The sequence below is a fragment of the Ascaphus truei genome, chromosome 6 (assembly GCF_040206685.1).
Source record: "Ascaphus truei isolate aAscTru1 chromosome 6, aAscTru1.hap1, whole genome shotgun sequence".
Classification (NCBI taxonomy): Eukaryota; Metazoa; Chordata; class Amphibia; order Anura; family Ascaphidae; genus Ascaphus; species Ascaphus truei.
In genome coordinates this window covers 93085618-93110694 of record NC_134488.1, presented here as the reverse complement: position 1 = coordinate 93110694, position 25077 = coordinate 93085618, and the positions used below count along the sequence as shown (strand labels likewise).

General features: G+C 39.8%; 2 protein-coding genes across 8 annotated transcripts in view; one reads left to right on the top strand and one right to left on the bottom strand.

The window, feature by feature from the left end:
• Positions 1-5143: 5143 nt before the first annotated feature.
• On the bottom strand, positions 5144-22998 carry LOC142497399 (uncharacterized). Of its 3 annotated transcripts, none has more exons than XM_075605137.1 (6): positions 22885-22998; positions 16501-16608; positions 15981-16107; positions 15330-15443; positions 12512-12625; positions 5144-6813 (listed from the first exon to the last, which is right to left on the bottom strand). In XM_075605137.1, the coding sequence occupies exons 2-6, from the start codon at positions 16522-16524 to the stop codon at positions 5432-5434; spliced, it is 1761 nt and encodes a 586-aa protein (XP_075461252.1). In that variant the 5' UTR covers positions 16525-16608; positions 22885-22998; the 3' UTR covers positions 5144-5431. The 3 variants fall into 3 exon arrangements, with proteins under 3 accessions (XP_075461252.1, XP_075461251.1, XP_075461253.1); XM_075605136.1 differs by having other exon boundaries at positions 22770-22989; XM_075605138.1 differs by lacking the exon at positions 22885-22998 and adding an exon at positions 18884-19187.
• A 92-nt stretch (positions 22999-23090) lies between these two features.
• LOC142497403 (zinc finger protein 786-like) overlaps positions 23091-25077 on the top strand; it is a 36275-nt gene continuing 34288 nt past the window's right edge. The window contains exons 1-2 of one of the 5 annotated variants that reach the window (XM_075605153.1): positions 23091-23456; positions 23800-23926. In XM_075605153.1, coding sequence (XP_075461268.1) covers positions 23445-23456; positions 23800-23926 — 139 coding nt within the window. In that variant the 5' untranslated portion in view covers positions 23091-23444. The remainder of the gene's footprint in view (positions 23457-23799; positions 23927-25077) is intronic. The other 4 variants (XM_075605150.1, XM_075605149.1, XM_075605152.1 and 1 more) reach the window with 4 other exon arrangements.

Here is a 25077-nt window from a genome sequence, read left to right as displayed (position 1 = left end):
CACTTGATTTGTAACATGCCTTTATTCTGAGAGGTCCAGGTTTCAATAACTGATGTGTGGCCATCCAACTAAATAGAGAATTGTTTATTATATGGCATCTCTGACCAGAAAAGCTTCATCCTTATGAATAGCCCCTATTGTAATAGTCATATTTCTGATTTACATTGAATCCATGGTTGATTTGCATAATCATTGTGTTTTCCATGCAATTATGCTTTCCATGCAACTATGTTCTGTCAAGATACAATGTTCTTTTGAAAATTATTGCAAACAAATGAGAATTATTTAGCATGATTTTGGCAATATAAGTGTCATTAATACCACATAAGTGTTTTTAACTTTATAGATCTCTTTGTGTATTGTGAGGGTAATGTACAGCTATTTGTGTGTTTTTTTAAATATTTTTCCACTATAGTGTTGATAGTGGTTTTTAATCTTTTCAATGTTATTATGTGGGTCATTGTTTCCTTAAATATTGCAATACAAATCATTATAAGATAAATTAATGAAATATGCATATATAACAGTGACCCAGTATGTTCCATGTTTTTTACTAATATACCCACCATTCCTCTCCCCCGAGTAAAGGTTTCTAATAGTTCTTTGTTTACTTCCATGACTCCCCGTCCTAATAGGCAGTTGATTGGCCGGACGGGCCGTCGCGTTATAGCTGGGAGGATACATTACCTCCCTTGCAATCACACAGTGAAGTTCAGCTGGCTGTGTTTCAGGCTTACGTGCCCCACGCTAGTAAGAGGGGTGTGACGCCTCCCAAGCTTCCGATTGGCCTTAGCAACGTAGCGTCATAGGATAGGACAGAAAATTGTGGGTATTTAAGTATGCGATAGTTTGTGATATTTTCTCTTTGATAAAGCGTGGATACCACGTGAAACGCGCTAGTGTCATTTTGGCTGTTTTTATTATGCCCTAAATAAATTTTTGCACCTAGTTTCTTGCAGTTTGCGGTTTCAATTTAACTTCAGCAGTAGCAGATGCACCGCCGTTTTTCCTGCACTTTCTCCACTTACTCCTCGGTAGGAGCACGCCGACAAGACCAGGATATCCCCAAGGTCAGCAGTGAGTAATTCATTTACTTCATTTACGTGATCAGTCCTGCACATTGCCCAGACTACCACATAAGATCTACCTATACAGGCTAGTGGCAAGTGTATGGGAGTGTGTTTATTGTTGGACTATTTGGATTCCTGGGTCTCATGTACTGTCTCATGCAATGAAGTTGTTTATATATTATGAATAAGGCATTTGTCTGCTCCTGGTTAGTTTTCCCTCCCCTTTCCTTTTGCAGTAATCCCTATGCAAACTGTTTTTCCGTATGAGATTTTTGTTTGTCAGTGCCAGCAAAGACGTTTCACTTCAAAAATGTAGTAAAATCAAGATAGTGGTAAATATATGTTGCTTCCCCACTCCAAAAAGAAAAACTGACAAAAAACAATACCTTAGTAGACTAAGTGGATATCAAAAGGCAGATACAGTTTATTTTATTTAATGCACTAAAAAAAACAAGACTATTACATAAAAATCGAAATTCCAAAATAACTTACATTAGGTATAGCCATACATTTGGTGTATTGTATAAACATTCACATACAGTAGATTGCCAACAAAAATACTTTAGTACAAAGAAGGTGCAACGTCAACATTATTTTACCATTCAACCATAACTAATACAATGTAATAAATGGTCCCCATTTAGTACAGTTGCATGCAGCTAAAAGGGTTTTCTACCATACCAAAACTATGTTTAATATATAAAAGTAGCTTTCTAAAAAATCTGCAGCGTAAAACAATTAATTAAGGTTGTAAGAAAAGTCAATATGATCTTCAATACAAGTTTTTAAACTACTCTACATCAAACATGTTAATCCTACTAGGATTAGGTAGACAGGCAATTAAACTCCAATGCCAGCCTCTGACCCATGAAATTGTAGTTTAACTCTGGACTGTCATGTACTTTAAATGAAAAGCACAGTAGTACCCACTAAAAAAAAAAAAAGTATTGTATTCATGTCGCTCCTGGTGCTTGAATCTGGGCTAAATTCTGTGGATGTGCCGTGTATAGAACAAAAGAGAAGGTACATATCATTTTTCGGGGGCTTATCCCATTGCTAACATACAAACACCCATCACATTGTGACACATTGTGTGCTCATTTGCATGTCGTTTCCCAGAATCCGGTGTTGCAGTGGAAGCACTGTATGCTGGGCGATAATGTGAAAGGCAGGGTTGCAGACCTGTCTAGACATGCAAATGAGAAGACAGTAATATTTCCATTTGATATATATATATATATATAGTGACACTTACAGGTCACAGGTCTTAAAACCACAAAGGCGAGATAAATGTTCTGGACAGGACTGAAACGTCGATTGAATAAAAGTCACCTTTTGTAGTTTTTCATTGAGAGTGTCGCTTCAGCTATCAACTCGTTTATCACCTTTTATTTCGAGCCCCGGGGCAAGAGACATTTTAATTTGGAATGCCGCTAGCCATTCATTCATATTGTCTCTCGGCACATTAAGCAGGTGGTGCGTCAATGTGCGACTCCATTATTAACAAAATCATTACAGCATACAGTGCTGTCTGCTCATTTGCATGTCTAGACAATCTAGACAGGTCTGCAATCATACTTAAGTTAAAAGAGGTACCAAACCATGTTCATGCCATTATGTAAGAGGTATGATGTATGAAGTTCTTTTGCATTATCCAGTCTGCTCAAGGATAAACCTGACCATATTTATGATCAGTGGCTGTTTTTGTGGCATTCAAGTGACAGAAATGTATGCATTTCTTGTAATGTTTCTCTAGTATAAATAACAATATTTCTATGAAATAAAAATAATTTCTGGTTACAAACTTTTTAGATTGAGGTATATTGTTCAACATACCTTTATATACCAACACACTGTTCATTCCTTTTCACACTGTACCATGATCTATGTTCTTACATTTGAATTACAAAGACTTTGAAGGTTCTGTATCAAAGTCTCTTAATTGAAAAACTGCTAAACACAAACACTAAAAATAGCACTCGATTTATTAAATCCAAGAGTGTTCAAGATTTTGTTTTCCTTTCCAAAAGCTGGTGCTATTTGCTTGGTAAAATGAACTCTGCATTACAATCTAGCCTGCCAAACATGGTTTAGGAAAAAGTCCAGTTTCACTTGGCTTCCCAGCTTTTATTCATGTGAAAATTACTTTTATTTTTTCCATCATAATTATTTTCTATAATTGCTTATCTCATCTCTCAAATTGTTGCTACTTTTGAAATTCTGCTGCATTTCTTCAATCAGCTTGGAGTGCACTTCTAATTAGTCAATTACAAAAGCACCCAAGGGAAATGTACTAAAGTCACATTGTGGGTTAATGCCCCATAGCTAGTGTTAACCTCCATTCAAGGTAATGCATTACTTCTCCCGCAAAATAACCCAAAACATTGGGGTTTTAATGCTGCTCACTTATGTGACCCCCAACTAACACATCTATTACCAAACACAACACTCCTGCTATGAGCAAAGACTCTTATTGGCCAATAGTGTCGCCTGGTCTCCAGCAGAATTCAGGCACACAACTTGTTTAATTAATCCTCTATGACAGGTTTTGCAATTTACACCAAACACATGTTTCCCAGAACAAAGAACAAATAACTCTGCTTTGTATAAAATTATATACTAAAATATATTTAAAGGAATATTATGTTACTATTGAACCTAGTATATTAGCAATGTACTATAAGGAAAAATACATTAGAACGAAGACATGATTTCAGTGTGAATATCAGTCGGAAGTTTACAGACAACTCCAATTGTAAGGTTAACATCTATGGGATGCCACCTCCATCTTTGAGTACAATTTTAATTGATGAGACATGTAACATGTGATCTATTACACCTTCAATGCCAGGGAGACCTTTAATAAATTATTTTGCATTGTCGAGAGTCCTTGTAACATTGAATTAGTTAAGATTGTATCTGAACCAAATTATGTTTTGCATAAATTGACATTATCTGGGAATTTACAATACCATAAACTTATACTTAGAAAATACATTTTAGAAAACATACTTAGAAAATACATTTTAGAAAACAAACGACTATTGAAACTTTGATGTGCTCTGTTGTTGTACATAAATGTTATGAAAACAGTAATCTTGAAATGACAAACCAAAAGATAGTACCAGCACTCTGTCTCACAGCTACACATATAAGCGAATACCAGTGTAGGGAATATGAATAATTTAATGACACTAATAATAAACTGAAAATATAGCAACAATAGCCAATACGCCAATGCAAGAATAAATATCACCATAGAGAAAATCAAAAAATAAAAGGGGGTAGAGGGGAAAGAAGGAGAAGGGGAAAAAAACATGAAAGAAAAGGAAAAAATCACAAAAATGGAAAAAGGAAAGCAAACTAGGGGGATTACATTTCAAGGGGTGACCTCTTCATCTGGCCCATTCCCCCTGGCCTCAAAGGGTCCCAGAGGTACTTCCCTAAACCATCCCTCCCCACTGTCAAATAATCCCACACTCAGCTAATGATATAAATCTAAAGTCTAAAGAGGGCAAATCACATAAGCAGATATCAAATATCAAACAATAAATGTTAATACAAGAATATTGTAAAAGACACAGAACATATGCAGATATCAGATGTCAATCAGTGAACAAGTATAAGCAAACCCTCTATCAACAGCTCCTGGTGCCCTGTGGAGTGCGTCACAGTGCACTCCACAGGGCACCAGGAGCTGTTGATAGAGGGTTTGCTTATACTTGTTCACTGATTGACATCTGATATCTTCTGTGTCTTTTACAATATTCTTGTATTTACATTTATTATTTGATATTTGATATCTGCTTATGTGATTTGCCCTCTTTAGATTTATATCATTAGCTGAGTGTGGGATTATTTGACAGTGGGGAGGGAAGGCATAGGGAAGTACCTCTGGGACCCTTTGGGACCAGGGGGAATGGGCCAGATGAAGAGGTCACCCTCGAAACGTCGCCCTCCCTAGTTTGCTTTCTTTTTTGAATTTTTGTGATTTTTTCCTTTTCTTTCTTGTTTTTTTCCCCTTCTCCTTCTTTCCTCTCTACCCCCTTTTATTTTTTGATTTTCTCTATGGTGATATTTATTCTTGCATTGGCGTATTGGCTATTGTTGCTATATTTTCAGTTTATTATTAGTGTCATTAAATTATTCATATTCCCTACACTGGTATTCGCTTATATCTGTAGCTGTGAGACAGAGAGTGCTGGTACTATCTTTTGGTTTGTTAGTACTTCTGAAGGGAATTAGGGTCCCTTCCTGTTCCGTGCACCCTGCAACCTTGCTGAGTCATTGTGTCAGAGTGCTGTCTATCACTCCCCCCTTTCTACCAGTAATCTTGAAATGGGTCCAATGCATGAAAATGTTTACCAAGACTTTAAAGAGGGAATATTCCATGTCAATGTTGGGAGATGTTCTTTGGAAAAAGGAATTCTACTCGTTGTGCCCCTGTCTGATGTGTGATTCCCTTCATGAAATAAAAACTCTCTCTTCCGATTAAACTGTTTGCCACATATACTACACTGAAATGGTTTCTCTCCTGTGTGAAGTCTTTTGTGGCTCAGCAAGTTGTGCTTTCTTGTGAAACGTTTATCACAAATTCCACAGGTGAATGGCCGGTCTCCAGCATGGGTTTTCTGGTGTTGGATAAGTGCAGAGCTATCAATAAATGATTTGCTGCATACATTACATTGATATGGTCGCTCTCCTGTATGGATTCGATGGTGAATTTTAAGACGCTCCTTGCTGATAAAGCTTTTATCACAGTCTGCACATTCGTATGGCCTCTCCCCTGTATGAGTTTTTTGGTGTTTAAGGAGAGCAGAACTTCGAGCAAAACTTTTCTCACATAAACTGCATGCAAACGGTTTTTCTCCTGTGTGAGTCCTCTGATGTTGAACAAGGGCTGAGCTATCAATGAATCGTTTCTTACATTCATCACACTGAAATGGTCTTTCTCCTGTGTGGGTACGATAGTGAATTTTAAGATGCTCCTTGCTACTGAAGCTTTTTCCACAGTCTGCACAATGATAAGGACGCTCTCCAGTGTGCGTTTTGTGGTGTTTGATCAAAGTAGATTTACGGCTAAAGCTTTTCTCACATATAACGCAGGTAAATGGCCTTTCACCTGTGTGTATTTTCTGATGCTGAATAAGAGTTGAGCAATCAACAAACCTTTTTCCACATTCCTTACATTGATAGGGTCTCTCTCCTGTATGAGTTCGATAGTGAACATTAAGATGCTTTTTCAACTTGAAGTTCTTGTTACAATAAAGGCATGGGTAAGGTTTCTCTTCATTTTGGATACTTTGCTCATTACCAAGTATGTTCTCATCAGTGCTTCCATCTAACGCACTGTGGGGAGATGTACTTTTGGCATACAAGTCTAACTCTGCGTTAACCAAGCCTATGTCGTCAGCATGTCTCATTTTGTCCTCAATATAATCTCTAATATGAACCCGCTGGTGTGAATTAAGGCTCGACTTTTTGACAAAGCTCCTCTCACACTGCATACACTTATGGAGTGGTTTCACATGAACATTTTGGGTTGATGTATTTGTATTCCCAGTACAAGAATATTTCCAATCTTTTACATGGGTTTTGTGATGAAAAATTGGAGTTACAAGTTTCTGTATTCCTTCAGAATGTTCATTATTTTCATCTAGCTCGCTGTCAGTCAACTTTTCATTACCAGATTGATTGAAATCTTCATTGGGAAGCTGGTTGAATTCATTTGCCTTTTGTATTGCTAGATTAAGAAATACAAAATCACTTATTTAGCAACAAATTAACCATAAAACATTTCACATGCATGTTTTTATTATGACAAACACAGCAATAAACCCATCACAAAAACAAGTGGATGAAAGCCATTTACAAGTGTTTAAAACAAATACATAGCTAAATAACATCTCTGTGAAAAAACATGTTTTTTCCTAGCCTACAGAGCTGAAAAAAACAAATGAGGTATTAAAAAATTCAACAAAAAACAGGGAACAAAAAATACCTAATTGTGTGGCCAGCACAGCATACTAGAATTTAGGAAAAAAGGTAATTCCCCTTAGAAAAAGTAGAGCTCCACTTACATTTGCAGTTTTAGATAATACTATTTATTGTGAGGACATCGGAGAACACATTTCAGGTTTGCTCAGGATCAGGTTAGAATAATACAAGACAAGCATACATATAAACATAATTGAAATCTAGCATACCAAAAAACATCGCCAAAAAGTATGAGGGGAACGACATTATATGATACAAGTGAGACACACTGAGGCCTCCAACATTCAAAGGTCGGACAAGACAAGCAACAAGACGTTGATCAAAGAGAAGGACCAAGCGGTCGCAGAGATATTAATACGCAATATATTTTCTTGTGTTTACCCCTTGTGAACTAAAAGTGATGCGAAAGGCTCCTCTTTTGTATCTACTGTTAGGGGTGATCAGTTTTAAAGTTACATTGATCTCTTTAAAATTTATTAGGATGTTGAAATTACGTCTCACTTTTGACCCTACAGATTCTAAGATTGAACCTTCAAATATTCCCTCTCTCCACATGACACTCCCTCTTCTATTGGTGAGGCTTACCTCCCTTGTGATCGTAAGCCAGGTAATATATACACCACCTGTTGTCAATAATACCTTAAACACCTTTGTAAATCTGGTGAACCGTGATCTTGATAGTTTTGATTGGCCAAAGAAATTACATAATTCCAATTTACCTTGGTCGAGAGAAAGATTATTGCAAATCTCAGTAATTATAAATCTTAGTTGTAAACCTTCCGAAAAGGGTGGTGTGTTGGTCATCATGGACTCAAAAGATTAATTTGTCACAAGCTCTGAGACAGCCTTCTAAAGATAAGTAATGATTAGTACTCTCTTAAATCAAGTGATCCAACTTTGAAGGTTAAAAGCAAAAATTGATTTCATGCTGTCCAATGCACATGAAAAAAAAAAATCTTATGGATTGAAAACTTTTTTTCTTTCCTTAGAAATTATCATCCTATTCGTCCTGTATGTTACATGATTCATAAGAACAGCACTGCACCGACAGGTAGGTCTATAGTGGCCAGATCAAATTCTGTTTTTGAACCACTGGCCATGTACAGTGGCGGCCGCCCTGAGTCTAAAGCGGCCGCCACCGCGGGTAATTTAAAACCCGTGCAGATGCGGGCTGTTTTTTTTTCCGGCGCCGCAGGCGCTTCTATTGTTCAGCGCCATTAGGCGTGAGATGCGGCTGGCGCGCGGCCAATTTCGGCGCCGAAAATAAAAAGGCAGAGAAAAATGCGGTTAAGCTTTAGATCAAGTTTAGCCGCAACAGTACGTAGATACCATACTTAGACCTTATGTCACAAAGACTGACTCCTTCATTTAAGAACTAACCCATTTCCTACAAATTGAGTTTGGGCAGATGGACAACGACCCTCTTTTAGCTACGCAAGACATAGAAAGTTCATATATCTTTATCATACATGAAAGGACTTCAGTCATTGAAGACTGTAGTTGAGGGTAATACAAGAGATAAGCGATTTTTACCTTAATGTTGGCGATAATGTTCACAAAAAAATACTTTTTATTTGAAGGCAATTTTTCCCGCAGTGCCAACGTACAGCCATGGGTCCAATCTTGTACCAGAGTATGCAAACATATTTATGAGTGATTCTGAACAGCGCTTCATATATAATAACTCTTTTGTGCAGAATTGTACCCTATGGAAACTGTACAAATAGCTTTGTAATTGGCAGGGTTCTATGCAGTCACTTGTAGACTTTATGAACCACCTTAATTCTCAACACCAAACTATTAGGTTCACACTTACAGTAGACTACCATCAAAAAGAACTAGATTGGCCATCACTTGAGTCTAGGCACAAAGTTCATCTTTCCTGTCTTGCCTTCAAATACTTCTTGGGCAAGCTACCAGCGTATCTGAACAAGCTCCTCGCCCCTACAACACGCCCTACAACTTATCACCTGTGATCTGACTCCAAGGGACTTTCATGGTCCTGTGGTTCAACAAAGTATCTGACTGCTTCGCCTTCTCTTACCGTGCACCCCACAACTGGAACAAACTACCAGAGACTCTCAAAGTCACCACCAGTCTAAGTTCTTTCAAACCTAAAGCTGTCTCACATTTTAATGTAGTTTGTAACTGTTACGTATGCCTATAACTTATTTTATCTTTAACTGTTCATGCAATGTCTTCAAAAATATTTGTAACAGTGTTTCCCCCACCCTCTGGGAGATTCTGCCATTACTAATCGTGTGGTGCATGATACCTGCTGGTAACAGGAGGGCTGAGCTGTCCACCGATGGTAGTGGGGACACAGGATTAGGTTTCTGGGGTACATTACATGGTTCTCTAGCAGTGCAGCGCCTCCATCTGCCACAGGCTCCAAGATTAATGGAGGCGATCTCCTACGGTAGAATTGTTCTATCTCCTCCCAATAAGATCGCACACCAGGCAGGAGGTATATGCAAACAGGAACGGTCTTTATTGAATACACCACAAAACAGCAGTGGTCTGCCCAATCATAGCTTCTCAGGATCAGCTATCCACAGCATGATGGTCCCTGGACAACCACTACAGGTCAGGGCCCCTGCACCTATCCTAGCTCTTCCCGACTCCCATATCAGGTGTCGGGGTATAGGTCTACACTTGCTCTCCCCCAAGGGGAAGAGGAATAAGGAAGGCCCCAAATCTCAGGCTCTATGTGTGCAACCTGCCTCTCTGTGTGGAGAGGCACTACTGAATTTGAGGCGGCACTGCCCTTAAGTACAGCCAGGAGGAGGGCACCAGGTCTGTCCCATGATTGGACATGCTCAGGCCTGATGTCACTGCCTCCTACTGTCAATCAAGTGCAGCTCCACAGAGGGGGAAACTCCATGTTGACGGCTGACAAGGCCTACTCTTACCAGGGCTTACTGCCAGTACAAGGGCAGATTAGTAGCCACAGGTGGCACGGCTACATAATGTATACCCCTCTCCACCTAATGTAATGCAATGTCTTTATATATAATGTATAACCATGTTCACCTAATGTACCCATGTATTTGTCACCATGTATCTGTCATCATAACTCTGTGCCCAGGACATACTTGAAAACAAGGTAACACAATGTATTACTTCCTGGTAAAACATTTTATAAAATAAATAAAATACATATTCAAGGTGTCAATATTATTACACTTGATAACATCCTCCAAACCGATATCTATGTAAAAGCAACAGACTAATAATCTTCTGTAATCCAACAGATTTCAGCCTCCGAGTCGGTTGAAACATCTTCCATTCAGTCAACTAATGAGTTAATAGGATTGTAAGTGAACCTAAAAATGTTGAGGTCTGACTTGCACAAATGGCAGCTAATTTTGCAGCCATGAGATAAATCAGATACTTTCCTGGATAAACATATTGACAAGGTAAATACGCTTGAGATTTGATTTATTGTCCAAAAAGACCATTATATAGGGATCCAGCGAGAACTAGGATACCGTTTTATCCACTTACTTCACCGCATCTTGCTTTATTAGGAAAAGCATTAAGAGGTAATGGAGGATTTTTGACTGTGACCCAAAGCCAATATCTATTTTCAAGACAGCACCACTATTTTCATCCAGGAGGGGAAAACATATAAGAGATCATCTGGTATGAGCTGATTTAGCTGATCCACACACTTCTATCCAGTAATAAATATGGTACTTTCCCTTGCATAAACGGCATGCATTGAAACTCTGTTACTAAGGTTAATTTTTCTATCATCCAAGAACAGGTAGGCAATTTAGGATTAATGGCTTCTACACTTGTGACACATCTTATCATCATTTATTTTTAAAGTAAATACAATCCAATTAAGGGTGCATCCCAATACTTTACAGTCAGTTTGTGAACAGCTACAATTAAATACAATTACTTTATGACACATGAGATAGACAGGAAAAGCCAGAGTTATAGCCAAAAAGAAAGAAAAGAATCCCTTTCGAATGCACTCACTGTATTGTATTATTAATTACTGTAGGTATAAAACATTTTGTAAAAAATATATTAATGGGTGTCGTTAGACCTATATAGGTATATACTATCAGGTCAACTAGCTGTAATTCCAAGGAGGCTACCTCCTATCTCACAATAGGGTCAGCAATGATTATACTGCGATATGGTTTTAATATTAAAAGTTTATAATAAGTACGTTGCCTGCGTGGATTGGCCGTGGATCTATTAATACCAATCCTATTTTCACTCGTTTTTAGTATTTACTAATAAAGTGGTTTATTATACCTAATTCATAATACAATACAGTGAGTGCATTCGAAAGGGATTTATTTTCTTTCTTTTTGGCTATTCATTATATATATCCCTATTGCACCACAGTTTATACTCTACTGACTTAGGCTGATGCGAGAGTGTGCTTTTCCTTCCCACTTTCCTGTATATTCAAAGCCAGAGTTATAACACTGTAGTACCTTTTTATTATTATTATCATCTAATTATAATGCACCAACATATTCTGTAGTGCAGTACAATAAGGTTGGAGGACTAAAACAATAAAATAAACATACATTGTTACAGTAGGTAAGAGGGTCACTACCCCAAGGAGCTTACATTCTATAAGGAAGGGTAATATAAAAGGTACAGGGAGGTACATTACATGAACATAGGTTATACATTCAGTTTACCGACATTTCGTGAACAGAGATAATAAATGAGTATCAGAGATGAAACAGAGCATGTCAAACATTTAGTGCCATCTTTCTAAATATCTGAAATGCATCAATAACATATAAGAAAATAAAGTTCAGGACAAGGGGGGGGGTCATGCTTTGACTGTAGAGGGCACTAGGTTTAGGGTGAGGAATTTTTTTCCTTTATAGAAAGAGCAGAAGTGTGGGAGGAAGTGTGCGTGTAAAACGTGCTTTTTATTTAAGGAAAATGGACTGACTATATGGACAACATGGCCCTCAGCTATGTTCCCATGTACAAAATGACCATAACCTTAAGGATCAGTGAAGCTGTATGATCTAACCTGTATAGATAAAGCGGAGATTGTTAGGAAGATGCATTAAGTCTATTTTAACATAAGTGCAACATCCAACTAAACATGCTAACCTCAAAAATATTTTACTTTAATTGTGTAAGTCGCCATACAAGATTATGCCGAGTTCTGATAAACCTACCTTCCAGTTTAAGAGAAATAAAAGAAAATATACCTGGTGTCTTACGGGTAAAAAAAACAAAATGTAGCTTACAACAAAATGTATTTGAGAAGAGCGTTCTGCTGCAACAAAGTGTACTTGCTCCTCCTAATTTATGGAATACACTGCTATAGCGGCAAAACAGATTCAACCAGAAATAATAGCTGGGCAAACCATACTCTACATTTGCCTGTTCATCAGCAAAAATCAGGCTAAAATGATATACCATATTCTCATTGAAAGGATTTTACTTACCCAAGCTATCGCTGTGTATATTTTCTTTTTCCTCTAAATCTGGCAGCCCATTTAAATACGAATCTCCGTCCAGCTTAACTTGAAGAAGAATATCCGGAATATTCTTTGAATGGCCTATTATTTAAAAGCAGTTTCTGTAATTTACGAGTTTTAAACTGTCCACATGGTTCAAGAAAAATTGCAACAGATGCAAGTAAAATAAATAAATACATTTGTAATAATCAACCAAATGTTGTAATAACTTAAGTATTTAAAAGATAGTAATGAACTTCAAGAATTAAAAAAAGTAATTTTTAAATATTATTGATTTGTTATTTATTTAATATGCAATTAACTTTTTCCCCAAACGCGAAAACAATGAAATTCCATTTACTTGCCTGAAATTAAACTCTTTTCCAGTACGAGCAAGAGGCTTTCACAGCATACTGAACAAGGATATAGGAATCTGTGATACTTTACCTCTAGTGATCTTTTCTTCCAGCCACAATTCTTCATATGTCTGTTTTGTGCAACATCTCTGGCTTGTTAATACTGTAGTTCTGTATTTATTATTGTTCAGATGGAGTGTACTTTTGCTCACATTTGTATGTATTGTCTGAGTTACATACATCAGTCAAAGGCCATTTATTTGCCGATAGTGGTGTCGATACTTTGGGCTCCATGCTTTACTGATACGGGTATTCAAACTTTTTGCTACAGGTGGCTTCTCCTCAGTGGTGGGATTAAAAAAAAACATTTTACAACCGGTTCTTACATGGGCGGCGTCTAACAGCATCTCCTGGCATCTATTTCCCTGCAAAGTCGCTAAAAATGGCCGTGCGGCATCATATGGCGCCGCATTGCCATGATAACGGACGCCGCCTAATTTTACGTCATGTAGCGTCTCATTGCCATAGCAACGGATGTCACATGATGTGGTTATGTCACGCGGCGTTCCCATTGGCATGCCAACGCAACGCCATTTGACACCGCACGGCCATATTGAGAGGCTTTGCAGGGAAAATCGATGCAGGGAGATGCTGTTAGATGCCGCCGCCGCCGCGAATGAAGGTAAGACAATTAAGCACCGGTTCGGCGAACTTGTGAAATTTTGGCAACAGGTTCGCACGAATCGGTGCGAACCGGCAGAATCCCACCACTGCTTCTTCTATAAATTTGTCGCAGTCGGTATCATCTCACTGCGCAAGGCACTACTGTGATGAGGCCGACTTTTGTTTAAAGGGGGCATGCTTTGACTGAACGAGCCATTATTAATGTGTCCAGAGTTTCAGCATTATAACCGGACACCAATCAACTGACTGCAACTTATCATAGCAGTTCCTCTACATATATTAATATCATATAAGGGGTGAGCAAACTTTTTATGCCGAGCCCCCCTTTTCATCCATGAAATTTCTCAGGCCCCCCCTGCCTGATGTAATCAATCACATGAAAAAAAAAAACCTTTATTAAACGGTATACAATGTAAATACAAATATGTCTAAATATTTATTTCAACGCCCCCCCAGTTTGCGCACCACTGAATTTTATCACAACACACATACACACAATCACAACACAGACACAGCACACATACTCAATCACAACACACACTAATATCACAATACACACACACAACCAGACACAACACACACAATCACAACCAACACACACACAAAACATACAATCAATCACAACCAACACAGACAACACACTCACTCACAACACACACTCACTCAACACACACAATCACAACACACACAACACACAATCAATCACAACCACGCACACACACACACAACCAACAGACACAACACACACACACAGTGCACACCACACACTCAATCACAACACACAACACAGACAGACAACACACAATCATAAGTCACACACTTTCACCTGGGGGAGGAAGTACTACTGTAAGCCTGCTCCTGTCCCCCATGCTGCTGAAAATTGAGACGGGTAACACAGGAGGAGGAGGGGATGTCTGTGTGCAGGGAAGGAAAGCCCCATCCCCTCTGCAAGACACAGAGCAGAGAAGCAGCCTCAGCACGGAGCTTCTGGCCGCCCGTGCACAGCTCTGCCCGCCCCCAGGTTTCCCCGCACGCAGCCCGCGCCCCCCCTACATAATCTTGCGCCCCGCTGATCTAGAGGACCCATTTTAAAGCCTGACAGTACCACAGGAGCTCCGATCTGTGCACGTTAGACTAAGTCAGGGGTTCACAAACTTTTCCTGTGCCGCACCCCTACCAGTTTGCGCACCCCTACCAGTTTGCGCACCCCTGCACTAAGTCAATGCACTACTTGCGCTCGCAGCTTATTATCCTTATATACCTTTGCTTTTAGTTCCTCTGTAAAATGTATACTTCGGTAACCTCCTTGACCGCAAGTACGCTTCTCTGCACATACTCTTTGCAGTTGAGGATTTATATTGTAAGACCTGAATAGCATCCAACTTTAAATCAATTCGCTTGGTTACTGTTAATCATCTACTATCTGGGTATTAACCCTTTAGAAGTATTTACCATTAATTGGGTCGCCTTGTATCTACCTTATTTTATTCCTTTGAGTTTATCTCCAATCAAGTTTCAAAAATTTTAATCACACACATTTACAATACAGTCACTTGGGGTTGAAGTGCGCCCACTAGTGGGGATACTTTTCCCTTTAAATTCGTGTATCCAATAATTTCCACCGATTGTAGCACCTTCACTAAATCACTTTCTAAGCTGTCGCAAGGGTCCTCGCTTCTCCTCCTTCCCCGTGTACATGACAAAAGAATGGGTTAAGCCATTTTTGTGAACTTTGTATTTTGATATTATATGAAGCATTCACTTACTTAAAGCTGGATCATTATCTTTGTTTTTTCTAGAGCGACTGCGGGAGGCACTTTTATGTGAGCTGGCTTCTTTACTGATCCTTAGTAGAATATCTGGATTGACGATAGCATAGCCTTTTGCATAGAAAATAAATGACAGTAAATAAAAAGGTTAAACAAGATATACTGCCCACATTTTGCCTTCTTCGAGAATATAAAAAAAAAAAAGAAAAAAACAATTTCCAAATTTTAAAATAAAACGTGATTATTTTATTTACTATGAACACAACGTAATGTGGTTAGAGGGGAAAAAAATGAGAACAGGATAGTTACTAGATTACAATAGTATAATCCTTTATGATAAACTTATTTGGTGACCTATTTTTCCCCATAGAAACCATCATGCTGTGAAGCGGTGTTACAAACCCAGGGACAGATTATATTGCACAGATCTTCATCCTGCAGCACGGCAATTACAAAAAGCAATGTGCAATAAGTTTCTATTTGTTTGTTTTTTCCCATAAATGCACTACTGGAGTATGGTCCTTTACAGAGACTATTTGATAAGACTATCCTTTTCAATGTCCCTATGCTGATATTCAAAAAGAACCATATTGTCATTAAAAATCAGAAATAATACAGGGTGCCGACATTGTTTTCCCAAAATCCTACCTAATGAAATTAGGTTTGTGTGAATGTCCTTCATCACGTCCTGATAAAGGTCCTTTTGCCGTTCTTCTAAACGATCCCACTCCTCTTGAGAGAAATACGCTGCTACATCATTAAATGTTATGAATGCCTAAAATGACAAAACAAGGGGGGGAAAAAGAAGGCTTTAAACACCTCAACCAATTTTTTTTGTGCCACCATGAGAAGTATTATGAAGTTGCAGTACGGCACGTAAACCAAGTGTTAAAAACAATTGAGCATCTCATTACACAGAATGGAATATGTTGCAACTTTCTATAGGCTGCCAGAGCGAGTCCCACCCCAGTTGACACTTTGATTTCACCAAGCAAGTATTCTTGCCCACTGGACAAATGACAAATTTGCTCGTTGCTTTGGAATACCCAAAGCTCAGGGACCCACGGATCAGCTCCATGGGACCCCCAGGTCAGGTAAGTGAAAAAAAATTGCGAGCAGACGGGACAGCTTCTTTAATCACCTGCTAGTATAATTAAAGAATACTTACCCTAAGAGACACTTGTTCTGACATGTTTCTCGTTTTCAAATGCCAAGTTAAAACCAAGTCCTTACACCTTTGGGAGGTATAAACCCCTTAGTAGTGTAATGTAGGAACCTAGAAAGAAAAAGAAAAACATTAAAAGATAGAAAACCTGTCAACGGGGTCACAGACTCAAAACTCAGGTAGGTCAACATGTAGTCCCAGTTTTGTGGTTGGAAGTTATGGCAAAGAATATTTCAGTCTGTAGCATGTATCAGGCATATCAGCAGTGTGCTATCTAATAAATCACAACTTAAAGTTGTAAAACAGCACCACGCACACGCACACACAGCTGTGCTGAAAAGCTGTGCAATGTAGCAAGCATAAACTTATAGGCATCCATGTCAAAATGTATTTGAAGCAAAAGGTGGCACTGTGTGCTCATTTGCATCTAATTTCCAAGAATCCCTTGCTGCAGTGGAAGCACTGTATGCTGGGTGATAATTGTGAAAGGCAGGGTTGCAGACCTGTCTAAGACATGCAAATGAGCACACAGTTATATTTCCATTTGCTAAATGCTTTACGGTGGAGGGGTTTTTGTCACTTTTTTTACTCACCATAACTTAAATAATCTGTGGTGGATGCCTGTTCAAAGCTTCAAATTACAAAGCCAGTATAACCAGCCTCATACTGATGAGACCCAGAAGGTCGAAACAGCTATCTGGCTATCACTTCTTGGCATTTTGGCTTAGATCAAATGTATGGTCTTCCCTTCGAAGAATGGACCTTGTAGAAGTACACTTGATTTGATGGTCAAATTGGCCAGGAAGTGGAACTAGTAAGCCCCGGCTGTTTTAGTTTGTTGCATCTCAGGGATGGTAAACCTGGTGGGATACATTGGTCGCTGCACCTTTGGGTTGTGAAGATGCCTGTATTACTAGAGCACCATGTATGTATCAGCACAACTGAATAGCACGGACCTTTATTATTTCCACACTGAGCATCTCCTTGGCCTTTTGGCTGGAGCACGCACAGTTTATTTTTTAATCCCCCTGGCCTCCGGGTCAGGGTTATTAATCACCTTTCTTCAGAGAGAAAAAAAAGACTATGTGCTGGTCTGTAATCGCCCCTCTCTCTTCGGAGACAAAAGATTACATGGGGTTTGCCCCGAGTGGACTCAGACCCACCTGTCTGGCCTTCTGGCCGAGAAGAGGAGACGAAGTTGGGACAATAGGCTTTGGCTGAAGACCCACTGGAACTCGGACCCTTTTGCCTGGCCTTCTGGCCGAGAAGGGAACGAGCAAGAGGAGCCTGATTCTTCGGATGAAGACTCCATGTAACACGCCAGACATCTTCTGGGCCCTCATGACTGAAGACACACTGGATAGATCAAGGACTGCACCGATCTTTGGAGAGGGCTGTCACAAGTAGGGGTCACCTGGTACTCTCTGTGGACCATGAGGCACATTTTTTTTTGGAGTGATCACTATCGCTGCCCAAGCTTACAAATTTTTTTTTAAATCTGTGGGTATACTGGCTATACATCTTAACCCAGACTGTGCTGAAAAGCTGTGCAGTGCAGCAAGCATAAGCTTATAGGGAGCCATGTCAAAATTTATTTTAAGAAAAGGTGTCACTTTGTGCTCATTTGCCTGTCATTTCCCATAATCCCTTGCTGCAGTGGAAGCACTGTATGCTGGCCGATAATGGTGAAAGGCAGGGTTGCAAACCTGTCTAAGACATGCAAATGAGCATACAGTAATATTTCCATTTGAGATTTACATATACACACACACACACAATTGGGCAGGCTTTCATCCAGTGTGGAATAAGTATGCTGCCTCCTATGTCAGTATATAGAGTTACCGATTTGTTTATCCCTTATCAACTGATGCCTCCTGAGGAGGATTCTTGATGTAGCCCAACATCTGTAGCTCAATGTGAATTCTTGATCAATAAAACAATACAGCAGCTGGATACTGGTCCCCTGTCCTGCATACACTGCTAGTGATACAGCAGCCTGACACTAGCCCCCCCTGTATACACTGCCAGTAATACAGAATACAGCAGCTGGACACTAGGCCCCTGCCCTGCGTACACTGCCAGTCACAAAGCAGCTGGGCACTAGCCCCCCACCAGTGATACAGCAGCTGGGCACTAGCCACCCTGCATACACTGCCAGTGATACAGCAGATGATCCTCCTTATTGTACCCAGGCATTTCCTCACCCGAGCTTCGTCTGCAGGACCAATCTAACCCCAGGGAATAGGAGAAATGGAGCCAAGCTCTGTAACCGTGCTCTAAAAGTGAGCATGAAACATCTTGTAACGAAGATATAATGTTTTCAAATCATCATGATGTAGCAATGTTTCAACAAAGGATACAGGTATCTTCTCAATAAAGCACTTACCAGTGTGTCCAGTCAAATATAAAGCTCCTATTGTGGGGAGGTATTACCATAAATAAAGGGTAATGTGGTGGGATGACCAAATTGACCGATATAAATGGACCAACAGCCCCCACCCTCAAAAACACCTAATGTCCTGAAATACTCCCCTGGTGCAATTGGTTAGACTCCAAAGGTGCTGAAACATATTTGTTGATTGAAGTTTCAATTACTCACACTTGGTAGCCATATGTCCTGTTATCAGCGTGCTGCTGTTCCGTTAGTTCAAGAGGGAGGTTTCCCAGGAGGGGGATGCAAACAGTGCACAGATTGTTGAAATAGAAAGTAAAAAATGACGGTGGCTGGATCAAAAAATGTTTGATTAAAAAAAAAGTATATTTTTATTGGATAGACATCACCAAAGAAAAATGATGAACCACAGAGCTCTCAAGGTTGAGTTACTAGACAAGAAAATTATGCAACTCCCAATCGATGTTCATCCCTGCTGAATATAAAGTATTCAACATAAATATCCAATACATTTCTCTTTTGTTCAAATTGTTAAGACGATTCCCTCTTCTAACATGGAGGGGAATATATTCAATAGCACTAAAAGAGAACAGTTTGGGGTTGCCCAAGGGGCACTGTGAAAAATGTCGGGTGACTGGAAATCTGAGGTCCTTGTTATTGATGGACCTCAGATGTTCCACAATCCTGACCTTTAATGGACGAATAGTCCGACCAATGTAGTTTTTCCACAAAACCACAGTTTAGTTTATATATTACATAGTTAGTATTGCATGTAATGAAAGTTCTTATTTTATATTTATTATCTGTTACCATGGACTTGATCGATTTGATAAGTATAGCGAATTTACAAACACTACAATGTCTGCATTTGTAAAAGCCTTTTGGTGGTACAAAACCCCTTGTATTATGAACGGGGGAATTCAAAAGGTTAGGGGACAAGTGATTGGAAATGAACTTCGGGCCTCCTTGTAGAAAGGGACTGATGTCAGTATCTAAAAGGAGAGTATCCCAGTATCTAGTAAATAGATCTAATATCACTACTTTGTCTATTATACTGGGTAATCAAAAGGGGAGTATTATCTTCAAAATTGGTCTTCCTCCCGCCAGAATTTGGCTTAGGTACCAGTAAATCAGATCTCGCTATAAATATGTTTTCTCCCAGTGACCCATAAATAAATTAGCGTAAGAAGGTGCAAAAGAGGTGCCCATTACTGTGCCACGTAATTGTAAATAATAATCATCAAATAAAAAATAATTGTGAGTGAGAAGAAATAATATAGATTTGATAATAAAAGTGCTCTGTGCAGGTGAAATGTGAGATGTGCCTAAATAATATTGGATGGCTAAGATGCCATGTTGGTGATCAATGATGGTGTAAAGTGAAGTGACATCAAGTGTAACCCAAGTGTAATTAGAAGACCAAGAAAAATTGTGTAGGGCATTGAGGAGGTCCGTGGAGTCCCTCAGAATCGAAGGTAAACTGTAAACAATCGGCTGTACAAAATAATCAATGTATCTGGAAAGACCATCTCCCAAAGATCCAATACTCGCAATGATACCTAATCAGTTTTATGGATCTTTGGGAGATGGTGAAAAATGGGAATAACTGGGTCATCAACATAAAGGAAGACTCTTTCTTTTTCATCTAAGACTTGGAGAATAACTCCTAAGTCTAAAATTGTTTTCAGTTGAGATGAAAACGTAATAGTAGGATCAGTCTTCAGTTTTAAATAAGACTAACGATCCGACAATTGTCTAAGAAGTATTCTTTTGAATATGAAGTGCTTTTTTATATGTGGAGATCATTTAAAAGTCCTTGTAATAATTATCCACGATTATTGTTTTTCTATATATGTTTCAGCAGACAGCCTTATTGTTCTTTATATGTTCAACTATTGCCGCAGGCATCATTTATTATTTTTGTTTTTTTTAACTTTTAATTTGTTTTCAATGTTTTCAGGTGTCGACTATCAGTTTAATTACTTGCCATGGTGATGCTTACATCCGTTTGTAAGTGTACACTAATCACATTGTTTTGATGTTTATTCTCCTGTTTTGTATATTATGTGGACTTATGTCTTTGTGTTTTCACATTTTTCTGCTAGCATGTATAGTTTGTTGTTATCATTTCTGTAGTGCAGTGTTTATGGAGAGGATCCCCCACCCTGGCGCCGCTCGGAGCTTCCGTATCTACTCCGCATTGGAGGGATGTCGGTGACGTCACGCGGGGCTTATCGGTGGCGGATCTCCCTATATATACTGGCACCGACAAAGGGCAGGCCAGTCCGAAACGCGTCACAGGTTCCTCTCGCTTTGTGAGTGTTTGGTGATGTCTATCCAATAAAAAGATACTTTTTTATCAAACTTTTTTTGATCCAACCACCGTCATTTTTCACTTTCTATTTCAACAAGCTGTGCACTGTTTGCATCCCAGTCCTGAGTAACCCCAGGGAATGAATAAGACCATAACATGCAAATAGAGGGGAGCGAGAAGCCCTTAGGCCACGATTATACTTACGGCACATGTGCGTGCGACGCCGGAACAAATTGGTGTATTCCAATGAAGGCGCACATAGTTCGCGAGCGCTGAAGAGTGACCGCGCGGGCATTTTTCAAAAATGCAATTTAATTTTTTTTTCACGCGATGGCCGCGTCATGAGTGGTTCAGCCAATGAGGGCGAACCAGCCATGTGACGCGTCCGCCACGCCTCCTGATCGCTTCCAGCCTAGTGCATGTTTTGCATGTGCTTGATGTCAAATGGTTGCGCGCAAGCCTCAACTATAATCCCGGCCTATGGCCGCGTCCACAGTGAATGTGACTGCCTGATCGACGGCGCAATCATAATGCTGTGCCTCTATGAGACAGGCCATAGAGCTCGCGATGAGAAGTGCTCGCGATCCACAAGAAGACAAATACATTTGTTTCTGTTGCGCGACAGTTGGGTAACGTGAGCGGTTCGGCCAATGAGGGTGAACCAGCGCCGTGACGTCACGGCCACGCATCCCCGTCGTGTCTACCACTAGGACACAAATCGGTACAGGTGAGCTTGACGACACGCGCTTAGTCGCACGCTCACCATGGACGCGGCCTTAGGCCTCGGACATGGTGCCGCTGACCGTGCGGACGTGAGCGAACAGACTGCCTTAAGGAAGTGTTCGTGTCTTTGCGGCGTGCAGCCGCTTGGAAGCGGAGCGCGTTGCGCAAGACAAACTGATTTCTTGGCGCAACAGGCCGGTCACGTGTGCAGTTCGCCCAATGAGGGCGAACCAGCTCCATGACGTCACTGGCACGCCCACAGAAGATGCGTGTACCATGGCCAGGGAAAGCACTTGCTTTCCCTCAGCCTCCGCACGACTGAATTTACCATGTCCGTAGCCCTGGGACATGGTCAGCGCTTATGCGCTGACCCGTGCTGCTGCTCGGCACTGTGCCCCTGCAGCCGCAATGAGCGGCTTTAGCAGGGGCTCGCGCACGCGTCAGCACGCTTGGGGAAGCGTGTGTCTGACGGCGTTTTGAAATTTCCCCGCTTGCCGGAGCGCAGGGCCGGTCACGTGAGCGGTTCGCCCAATGAGGGCGAACCAGCTCCGTGACGTCACTGGCCCGCCCCCGTCCCGCCCACTGATGGCGCGCTGTGTGTTGAGCCTCAGCACTGTCTGGGGCACTATGTCCCAGGCCATTATGTTCCCCACAGAGAATGTGAAATTACGCCCTTTAACGTCAGCACCTGGGTTAAGACCATTGCGCGTGCAAATTCCCACCTTCTGTTTCCAGGCTTGAACAGTGCAACGTTGTGCCTTTTATCTCCTTTATGTGGATAGTAATGTGACAACCAATACATGTTAAATTGGGGGGAGGGGGCGGGGGGGGTTAACCCTTTACCTGCCGAAAGGACGCATTGCTGGGCCATCTACAGCGACTGATTTGCCTTTTTCTGCAATACTTGTTGTTTATAAAGCATTTTCAGAAAGAGACCTAGATCTCCAACCCCACTCACATTACACCATGAGAATTATTCCAAGTCTTCATCGGTAAGATCAGCGTCTCGCCTGTGAGCATGCGTAGTATTACAACTCCCTGACCATGATGCTCGCGTGGCGCATGCGCAGTATGAGGTCTCAGGCCATGATGCTGCGTCTCACGTAGCGCATGCGCAGTATGAGGTCTCAGGCCATGATGCTGCGTCTCACGTGGCGCATGCGGAGTATGAGATCTCAGGCCATGAAGCTGCGTCTCATGTGGCGCATGCGCGCTGAGGCCAGCATGGCGGGGTTCTGCAGTTATGGAAATGGGATTTTTTTTGTGTGTGTTTCCGGACATATAATATTGAAACACGGAATGGTGATCTAACATAGAGACGAAAGTCTCAAGTCGCATGTTTGCTGTAGCACTGAAAGAAAGTAATGGTTCAATGATCTGATGCAGTGTTTATGCAATAGGTCTCTCCGATCACAAGGACTGCCTGTTTATGTGATATATATACCCAAATAAAGTGATATACTGCTGCATCTGCGAGTAACATTCTCATCTGGGAATTCCTACAACGCAACACAAGAAATGTCTGATCAGGTGAGAGCACTTTGTAGTGAAATGTTATGTTAGTTGGTGAAAAGTATTTCTGCCATATAGAAAATGCTATTCTGACCATTGTTTCACGTTAATATTGATGTAAAATGAAGCATCACCATGTAATGTGACTTTCATTGATAGAAAACATTCATGCCTTGCTGTTTCCTGGCAGGATCACTACAAATGTGATATGTATACTTTATTACAGAACAGACCGACCTGTTGTTATTGGTTGTGTTCAATCATTTTAACCCATTCGCAACCAGAGCATGTAAAACATTTTGTTGATCAACTATTGTAATAGAAATATCTGTTTCATAGTAAGATGTTGTTTATTTTTTAGACACCTATCGCATTCCATGATGTTGCAGCCTATTTTACAAAAGAACAGTGGATGCGCTTGGAAGATTGGCAGAAGGAACGTTACCTGGATGTGATGAAAGAAATTCACGAAGCCTTAATCTCATTAGGTGAGACTTGATATTGGAGTACTGCAAATACTGTACGATAGCAATTCCTGGGAGCCGCTTCAAACAAATTAGTTCATCATATCTATTTTCTCAATGGTTTCATCAGCAGTTTTCCATTCTTTTAAAATTAGGCCACCCTAAAAGCATTTGTTTTGCCTTTGGGACCACATATCTGTGTTCAGTGCGCTTCGGAAGATGACTAATGTTTGGGTTTCAGAAATATTCCATGTAATAGAAAAATGATTCGACATTGTGGAAAAAAATTATTTGGATATTGATGCAGGAAAACTGCCACTTTATCCCACCTGCTTCACAATTCCAGTACGCAGCACATTGGATTCGTACATACAGTTGGTTTATAATAAACTACAGAAAATGACCAGACAAACATTATTAAACTAGATGTTTTTTTTTTTTTATATATATAAAGATGTATAATCCCTTAAGCATTTGTCAAGTAAGTATAAAGCAGGGCTAACAGATTCAGGGAAGTTAATGTCTTTAACAAAACAAAAAAAATGGGTCAACTTTTTAAACATGCTTCATTTGGAAGGCATTTCCTATGGTGCCAAGTTTTTGGAAGTGTCTTGTACATATAGTGTGTGTGTATATGTATATGTATATGTATGTATATATATATATATATGTATATGTATGTATATATATATATATATATATATATGTATATGTATGTATATATATATATATATATATATATGTATATGTATGTATATATATATATATATGTATGTATATATATATATATATATATATATATATATATATATATATATATCATACAGTGGCGCCAATAGATATATTGGTGATAAAATAAAATAGAACTATATCAGTCCAATTGTATTATAAAGAAATCATAAGCAGTAATGAATAAAAACAATACTAATCTACTCCCAAAGTGTTGTCCAGTCCATATATTACGCTTGAATTGGGTTGAAGGCAGCTTTCAGATGGGAGAACCACATCCAAGGAAATCTAAAAAACAAAAGGAGAACGCGCACGGCCCAAGCGTAAAAAACGTTTGATTTAATAACAAATATAAAAATTGAGGGAAACAAGCTCACTCACAAACGAATAAATAATAAAGGCATTTGAATATCACCACCACGGGAACCGCAAAGTGTATCCTCCAC

Coding starts and splice junctions, on each gene's coding strand:
- LOC142497399 (XM_075605137.1), bottom strand. CDS start 16,524: ATGTCAGAACAAGTGTCTCTTAGG. Junction 16,108..16,500: donor CAGAACAAGTGTCTCTTAGG/GTAAGTATTCTT, acceptor TTGTCATTTTAG/GCATTCATAACATTTAATGA. Junction 6,814..12,511: donor TATACACAGCGATAGCTTGG/GTAAGTAAAATC, acceptor TTCTTAATCTAG/CAATACAAAAGGCAAATGAA.